At 43.0% G+C, this 9,136-nt stretch overlaps 2 protein-coding genes across 3 annotated transcripts in view; one reads left to right on the forward strand and one right to left on the reverse strand.

Annotated features, from left to right (window-relative positions):
- Positions 1–9,096, reverse strand: part of LOC101846822 (H/ACA ribonucleoprotein complex non-core subunit NAF1) — a 45,693-nt gene extending 36,597 nt beyond the window's left edge. Inside the window, exon 1 of one of the 2 annotated variants that reach the window (XM_005101270.3) lies at positions 8,972–9,096. The gene's annotated coding sequence lies outside the window, so the exon portion shown is untranslated. Of the gene's footprint in view, positions 1–3,874; positions 4,527–8,971 lie in introns of those variants that run through there. The other variant, XM_005101271.3, reaches the window with a different exon arrangement.
- Positions 4,280–6,272, forward strand: LOC106012153. The gene is made up of 2 exons (XM_013084185.1): positions 4,280–4,703; positions 5,053–6,272. The coding sequence occupies exons 1-2, from the start codon at positions 4,280–4,282 to the stop codon at positions 6,270–6,272; spliced, it is 1,644 nt and encodes a 547-aa protein (XP_012939639.1).
- Positions 9,097–9,136: the final 40 nt, after the last annotated feature.

Consider the following 9,136-nt stretch of genomic DNA (forward strand, 5'->3'; position numbering starts at 1 on the left):
GAACTACAATATTAATATGTAGAAACTATGACTACTAGTATTGGCGTTTCAAATAGCACGGGAGCTATTCAGAACGCGGCGTTGCGAATAGCGCCTGCCTATAATATAAGATCTAGAATCTAAATGTGCAAGACAAATGCATCACACAATTCAGCTAAATCTAAATCTACATGCAATACGGAAACTTTTTTAAAACTCTTTACTGCGTAAATTTGTACTTATGCACCCACACACAGATGCACTGATTTGAGGGCTAAACAGCCATAATTTTTGCTGTAGAACACACGTATGACTACTAAAACCCTGGCAAATCAATTGCCTTCAAGTAAATATCAATCCTAATTGCCAAAACATCAAATTATTGTGAAATGCAAGGGGGCATGCCCCCCTGAAACCCCCCTCAGATTCTTTGGCGCCTTTTTGGTAGTTCCCAGCCCGCAATTGCTATTCGCCGGTTTTGGCCCATAGAGCAGGGGGGTTTCAGGGGGGCTTGCCACCCTGCCCTAACAAAAATATGATGGGGTGGTTTCAGGGGGGGGAGGGGGGGGCAAGCCCCCCTGAATTTTACCATTATTTGATGTTTTGCAGTTGTTAGTTTTGATATATCTTAGCTCGTCGCGCATTAAACGTATAGATCTAGATGTAGACCTAGGCTCAAATAAAGGGGGTGGGAACTACCGAAAAAGCACCGATTCTTTTTAGGCCCTGAAACCCCCCATGTTGTTAAAATGAAGTCAAATATACTATTTTCAAATACCAAATACTTAATAACTATTGATTTGCAGCAAAAATGAAGGCCATATTCGTGTTCAGAATGCAAAATACTACTGGAAAAAAAGTATATATATAAAACTTGTACATGAGACGAGTGCATGAGTAAACAAAAACCCTGTACTGTTATAGATTTCTTCACAGGGCTCCCCTTTTCAGGCCAACTTAAGAGGTTTCTTCACCCTGTGGTTTTGTATCTTAACTCTTTTCCTACCAGGCCAAAATCCACCACTGGCCCAGGGCGTTTCCCTGACCTATTTTTACGCCCCTACCCCACCAGAGGAAAATGTCAAAACATCCAACTAAACACACACAAACCATATCATATGGCCCATCAAACTGAAGGTTAAAAAAATAATATATCAAATGGCGATACAATATTGAAGATTTATTCCAATTATATTAGTTTGGGGTTTCTAAAAGTGATTGTCAATATCGAAGGTGTCGAATGAAATCAACAATTTTCCAGCTTTGAAAGGTCAATTCCAAAAAAGTACAACAGCATCATTCAAACTTCCTAGGTAGGTTGCCTCAAGTAATGCAAAGAAAAGCTGAAAGTTATGTACCTAATAATTTAATAAAGAAGTGAAAATATTAAGATGCATTTCTTCTCATTTTTACGTTTCGAAGGGGACAAAAAAAAAAGCGCTGAAATGACTAAAAATCGTCTCTCAGTGCTATATTTTCTTTCGTATCTGCTAACAGGAAGTCTATTCAATTATTTTGAAATCGTGGAGCGGCTGAGAATTTCGTCTTTTCATTACTGGATTGGAATAGATAGCAAGCCACTCGAGCCGTATTTAGCGGCTCTCGGTCCAGCGAGGCCACGTCCGCTCCTGGTAGGGAAAGTGTTAAGGGGTATTTAAACCCTTGTTTTAGAAACTCAAAGGGTAAAAGTCAATTATCTCCTAATTTTATGGTAGGCCTTAGAATTTTTGCATGTAATCATTTAACTTACACGCACATTCACACAGACACACACAGAGTGACCATGACTACGATTGAATCCAAATGATTTTTAATTAACTGAAGGTTTCATTGTAAAAACAAGAAATATATCAGTAATATTGACTAGAATTAGAGTTGTGTCCATTTGGACGGGGGAAGGGTGGTGGAGGTTGGGCCAACCCAAAATAAAACAAAAGTTGACAAACCAAAAGGGCCCAATTCCGACTGTAATACACAAAGAAAATCAAACCTGCCACTCAAATCTAAAAGTCAGAATCTCAGTGGGAAAAAAAATCGGGATTTGGTTTTAAAAAATTGAGATCAACGACAAATCACCAAGGTCACTGCCAAGCTGTCTTGAAAATTTCCAGGAGTGTCATGGATACATATATGCACTTCCTCTGCGAGCGCGCATGCCTGTGTGTTTTATCTTTTTAAAAAAAATCCTAAAGTATCACATCAAGCTCTCCTAGTCCAAGTGTTTTACACCCCCCCCCCCGGATAAGTCCCAAAAGACGCTTCTACCAGTGTGCATGAACTTAAATTGATCCCGTCAACGGATGGTCCCCACCACACGCGGAACTCACGCGCCAAGTCATGTCACGTGATCGGAAAGCGCTATTGAAACAGTTTTACTGACAGGCCCGACAAACCAGAACTCGGACAAAGCTTATTTTGAAAGTAATAGCAGAAATACGAATAATATATTGATAATTTGTGTGTCGCAATTTGGAGAATTTTGAGTGGAAACAAAAGCGAAAGTAGATCTTGAGAATGTCCCTAGTCGGAATGCCAAATCAATACTACTTCCATTACAGTTGAAATAACAAAATCGGGAAAATCGGGATGCTTGAAATTTGGGGAAAAAAATCGGGATATCCCGATTAAATTGGGATGAGTGAAAGGTTCGGAAAATAAACAGATTCATTATCAGAGCTGTCACAGGGTCTACATTCTTGTCTTTCAAGACTTTCGATGGCGTACAATTCATGTTTACTAATGTGTTAAAGAAGGATGGGGGTAATCTCATCAAGGTCGTGGTAAACTCAAGGCACGACACCGGCAAATGCGAGCGACCAGAATGTGGGTGGAGCTTCTCTGCTCAAGTAAGCCGGTGTTGCCGGAAACTGTGCAGTTGATAAGTAGGTCGACTGCTTCTGACACAGAGTCACAGACAAAAGGTGCCCGCCGTGTGCGTGTAGTGTTGTCAAGTCATTGACTCGTCATCGGGGTAGAAAGGGGGGGAAAATTATGCTTGCCAGACGCACAACACCTACGTTTTAAAGAATATGTAAACCCCCGAAACGAAATTTTAAAGAGTAACGTTCAAGCACCACCAAAACTTAAAGGGGGCATCTGCAGGTTTAGTGCATAATATATGCACATTTGTGCATAATGGGGAGCCCTGCTTCCCTACTCTCTCCTTTTATTATTGAGTGGGGTGGATTTTTTTCAAAAGCAAGAAGGAAAAGGGATAAAAAATCTGAAATCAAGAGGATAAATCTGAAATATTTACATACCTGTATTGGCTAATAATTCTTCTAGATCTAGATCAGGACCTAATTTTTGCAGACCTAGATCTCGGCACTCCTATACAATTGCGGTCCCGTTAGTTCTAGCAATAAATCACACAAGCAAAGACTACTGGATATCGATACTGATTTAAAAATATTCAGTTTCAATGTTTTATCAGTAGATCTTGATCAGCCTACAAAACCGTAAACGAGCAGTAAAATTTCACTTGTGTGCATTTAACAAGGCAAGGGGGGTTTCAGGGGGCTTGCCCTCCCTGACCACCTAACAAAAACATGGGGGGTTTCAGGGGCCCATGAATTTGACCATAATTTGATGTTTTGCAATTAGATCTAGAATCTTGATCTAGATCTAATCTAGACTCTAGGTTTGATTGGCTTGGCTATCTCTCCATGCCATAGAGGCCTATCGGCACGCGAATCAAAAAGTAATCGTTGATGGGGTCAAAGCGAGTATCCCTTAACGGGACCGCAATTGTATAGGGATGCCTAGATCTCTAGCTCCTAAGTCTAAGGCTAGTATACTGTCTACCATGTTGATGTGAAAGAGTGACAGAATCAGAAGACGGAAGGACTTCCGTAACGAGCAACCACCCCAACAAACCTCTCTAGTGGATCACTACCTTGTTGTGGTTAGAGAGCTTGTGTGCCTCAGTGACCCCAAGAGCTACGCTGGCTGGAGCTAATGCTCCTGGTAGGGCCACCCATGCCAGACAGGTCGACGGGTAGAGGTCAGATGAAGCGTGATCTACCGGCCCTCCAGGTTTCGGAGGTTCAGCTCAGGGCTAATAACCCAGACTGGTAAAAAGCATATGTTACGGAAACAGCAACAAAGAGAAACCATATTTCTGTGTGTGATGGACCTTCAGAGTCCCTTGGGACTCGTATGAAAGCGGGCAGTGAAAGCCGCAAGGAAGCTGTTTGCAGGAAGATGGAGGACCTGAACACCGCAAAGACAAAAGTTATCATTGGACAGGAATGTAAGGACAACGTATGAAACTGGTAAGTCGGCACAAGTAACGGCAGAGATGAGGAGATATGGATTGCACATTCTGGGCATAAGTGAAAGCCACTGGACAGGATCCGGCAGACTGAGAACAGCAACTGGAGAAACACTGATCTATTCCGGCAGAGAAGACAACCAACATAGGGAACGTGTAGTTATCATCCTAAAAAGGGGACTTGAGAAATGCCTCATGGAGTGGAAACCGATCAACAGCAGAATGATGACACTGAGACTGAAGGGAAAGCACACCAACACAAGCATCATCCAATGTTACGTCCCTACTAACGACAGTGAAGATGAAAGCAAGGACTATTTTTATGAACAGCTACAGAGGGAATTGACAGGTATACCTCGTCACGACCTTATCGTTGTAATGGGCGATCTGAATGCTAAAGTAGGAGAGGACAACACCAACTTTGAGAGAATGATGGGACAACATGATACGGGTACAAGAAATGAGAACGGTGAAAGACTAGTGGACTTCTGCGCATTGAACAACTGGATGATCTATAGGCGGAACCCTCTTCCCACACTGCACAATCCACAAACTGACCTGGAATTCTCTATATGGCCTGGACAAGAACCAGATTGACCACCTTATGATAGGAGGAATGTGGAGATGTTCCCTACAGGATGTGAAAGTCAGAAGAGGAGCAGATGTCGGCAGTGATCACCATCTCGTGACGGCAAGGATAAAACTCAAGCTGAAGAAAACATTCACCAAGGAGACGACAAGGACATGATTTAATGTTCACAAGCTCAGTGATGGCAATGTGAGATCTGCCTTCCGACTAGAACTAAAGAACCGATTTCAAGCTCTCCAAGACCTGGAAGAAACCACCCCCAATACAGATGAAGTCAATACCCAATGGAAGCATATTGTTGAGGCCTTCACAGAAAGCAGTAAGACATGTCTTGGTGTCAAGGAAAAGAATGCAAACAAAGAATGGATACAGCAAGGAACTTGGAATACCATTGAAGAACGGAGAGAAATCAAGAAAAGACAGCTTGCAGCTAAATCGATACGGCTACAAGAGAAGTACGCAGAGGATTACAAGGAAGCTTGCCAGAAAGTTAAAAGACTGTTCAGGAAGGACAAAATAGAAGCCATGGAAAAGTTGGCAACTGAGGCAGAGGAGGCAGCTGCTAAAGGCGAACAAGGCAACGTATACAAGATCACAAGAATAATATGTGGCAAGTACCACAGTGGAATGAGTGGACCAATCAAAGACAAGGCTGGCAAGCTGCTGACAATCGAGAAGGAACAGGAAGCACGCTGGACAGAACACTTCAGGGAAGTCCTAAACCAACCTCCACCTGAGGACACCCCAGACATACAGGAAGCTACCTTGGATCTTGATATCAGCTCTGACCCACCACAGAAACACGAGATTGTAAAAGCTGTTAAGAGCATGAAAACAAGAAAATCTCCAGGAATGGACAACCTGAATGCTGAATTGTTTAAAGTAGACCCAGAACTGACTGCCACCATTCTTCAACCACTATTCAAAACCATATGGGAGGGAGAGCAGATTCTCGAGGACAGGAGCACTGGAGTCATTGTTAAAGTACCAAAGAAAGGAGCTCTTAGAGACTGCAACAACTGGAGAGGTATCACGTTGCTATCAGTTTCCAGCAAGATCCTGGCCAAGATTATTATTAATCGGATGTCGGATGCCGTAGACAGCTGCTTAAGAAAAGAACAGGCAGGATTCCGCAAAGAAAGAAGATGCACAGATCAGATATTTGCCCTCCGCGACATAATAGAACAGTGCATGGAATGGCAGAGACAACTTTATGTCAACTTCGTTGATTTTGAAAAAGCATTCGACAGTGTGCATAGAGAAAGTCTTTGGTACATTCTACGATCTTATGGAATCCCTTGCAAGATAGTGGAAGTCATCAAGAGCTTCTGCCAAAACTTCAAGTGCGTTGTTGGAAACAGTACCACTGCTTTTGAGGTAAAGACAGGAGTTAGACAAGGATGCAACATGTCAGCAATTCTGTTCAACTAGGCCATTGACTGGGTCATGAGGAAAACAACAGAGGATACACATCAAGAGGCATAAGGTGGACCCTCTTCTCCACCCTCGAGGATCTTGACTTTGCGGACGACATTGCACTACTCTCCCATACCAACCAGCACATGCAGGAAAAAAAAAACCGACTCCGCAAATACGGACGCCAGATTGGGTTAAAAATAAGCCAGAAGAAGACAAATGATGACACTGAATGTAGGCTACCCAACGCTGATTAGAGTGAACAACACAGACCTGCCTATAACGGACACATTTACCTACCTAGGTAGCATAATCAAAACTGACGGCAGCGCAAAGGAAGATATCATGAACAGACTCAGCAAGGCAAGATCTGTACACAGAAGCATGATCAACATCTGGAAGTCAGGACAGTTTAGTATATAAACCAAGTTAAATCTGTGTATAACAGCTGTACTATCCACACTCCTATATATATGGAGCTGAATGCTGGAGGATGACTGATCATGACCATGCCAAGCTATCTTCCTTTCATACAATCAACTTACGCCAAATCCTCAGAATTTTCTGGCCCGACAAGATATCTAGCGCAGATCTGTTACATAAATGTAGGCAAGAGGACATGACAACCATAATAAAAAGGAGAAGGTGGAGATGGATTGGACATGTTCTGAGAAGAGAACCAGACTCTATTGTGAAGACTGCCCTCCACTGGACACCCAAAGGACGTTGCAAAAGGGGCAGACCCAAAGTAACCTGGAGACGCACAGTAGAGTCTGAAATGAAGTCCTGGAATCATTTGTGGGGAACGCTGACCAAGATGGCCCAAAACAGACAGAGCTGGAGATCCTTTGTTGCTGCCCTAAACGCCAGATGGCATAATGGGTAGTAAGTAAGTACCCCTACAAACACAACAAGTCAAAGAAGAGACCACAGTAATTGTTTACTTTCTCGCGTTTAATTCCGGCCGCGCCTAGATCTAGTATGACTCTATGCTTCCGCTACAGGATATTCAAAACTTTGCGTTGGGATTAAGAATAGGTAAACCACGGCAATTTCATCATTTGTAGTTGTAGATCTAAATCTAAGTCTTGTAACATACTGGCTTTGGCTTTTTTTTTAGTCTAACGAAGCGTATACAGACCCAGTAACCGGGAACAAAGTCACGAAGTATACAGACCCGGTAGGGGAACTCTTTTGTGATTTCGGGAAGTTTCAGCCCCCAGACCCGGTAGAAATCTAGTGTGTGTGTGTGTGTGTGTGTGTGTGTGTGTGAGAGAGAGAGAGAGAGAGAGAGAGAGAGAGAGAGAGAGAGAGAGAGAGAGACTGCTCGATTGAAATTATGACATTGTTCTTTTCTTCAAATTGCGTCTTGCGATTCCTCCAACTCCAAAACGGAGGAAAAACGATCGTTAATCGAAAAGACATCCGCAATCTTCATTTAGATCTAGATCTAGGCTAGCCGCGAAACTAGATCAAAGATTTATGTCCGTCTGCCTAGATCTAGAAGAACCTAGGTCTACCCTGAGCCAAGAGGGTGCAGAAACTCTCCGAAATCACCAAAGAATTCACCTACCGGGTCTGTATACTTTGTGACTGTTCCCGGTTAGGGGGTCTGTATACACTCCCTTAGTCTAAAGTTTAGACCTTCCGTACTGATTTTGATGGCCATTGACATTCACAGAGTTCAGAGACATGCGATTGAACATAGAAAGACGCAAACTATTTTTAGGTACAGCGCCCATCTTGTTTGACGTTAGACCAGGATTCCCCTCCGATCACGTGACTACATCTAAGTATAGCCAACCGCATGGCACCAAAGATGGAAGAGTAAGAAAATTGCCGTAAAGACGCTGGAGGATTAGTTTAGATCTAGATCTAGATCTACCCCCCCCCCCCCCCGCATTCTTCATCACTAATATACATACATTAAAAAACAAATAAACTTCAAAGCAGCTCTAGAGCTACAAATTATAATTTATGGGACTGTTGGTCAGTCGCGAACCGCTCCTAAAAATCAATCATGCATGACTTCAAACGCAGACGCGCTGTCTATTCGGCCATCAGAACTTCCGAGAGCGCAGTGTAGATTAAGCGTAATAACTATAACAGTCTCACAGCAGACACTTCCATCTTTGGTGCCATGCGGTTGGCTATACTTAGATGTAGTCACGTGACGTGATCAAAAGGGAATCCTGGTGTGACGTCAAACAAGACGGGCGCCGTACCTAAAAATAGTTTGCGTCTTTCTACATTTAATCGCATGTGTTCAGAGTGGTCCCTCCCCGGGAATTAAACGCGAGAAAGTAAACAATACCGAGACCACAACTATAACCCAAACCCTACTCCTCTATTCTTTATAATAATTCTACTCTGTCTCATGGAGGCCATTCCTTACTGAAGTCCTCCCCAGAAGACTGTTAAAAATCTAGATCTAGATCTAGATATCTACTGTTGACAGTTGACATGACCAGTTCTGTAGTGACCAGGACTCATCAGTATCAGTATCAGGTTCCAGTACCGCAAGGCCTACAAATTGTAGATCTAAGCTTTAAAAAATCTTCAGACTAGAATCTAGATTTAATAATAAATCAGTGTGAATGCCTCGTTTAGCTCGACCAACACCAAATATTACAAAAGACTAGATTCCACGTCTACAACACTCTAGATAGTAGAATGTAGTACACTAGACCAAGCCTACAACCATGCTTGTTTACCATGCGCCACGCTTTGCTGCCTGGTTGCCGACTCTGACTGCTGACTGCTGTAGATCTACTATGCAGTGTGCACTAGCCTAGCCTAGTGTGCTGACAGACAGGCCAAGGGCCTTACATTGCTATCAACAGTTCTACTGTAGTCCTAGCAGTTTACGCAGGGATGAG

Source organism: Aplysia californica, unplaced genomic scaffold (assembly GCF_000002075.1).
Source record: "Aplysia californica isolate F4 #8 unplaced genomic scaffold, AplCal3.0 scaffold00277, whole genome shotgun sequence".
NCBI classification, from domain to species: Eukaryota; Metazoa; Mollusca; class Gastropoda; order Aplysiida; family Aplysiidae; genus Aplysia; species Aplysia californica.

Excerpts from the sequence above, each read along its gene's own strand:
- LOC106012153 (XM_013084185.1), top strand. The coding sequence starts at position 4,280 with ATGAGGAGATATGGATTGCACATTCTGGGCATAAGTGAAAGCCACTGG. Across the intron at positions 4,704-5,052 it reads GATGGGACAACATGATACGG|AACTAAAGAACCGATTTCAA; the intron begins GTACAAGAAATG and ends CCTTCCGACTAG.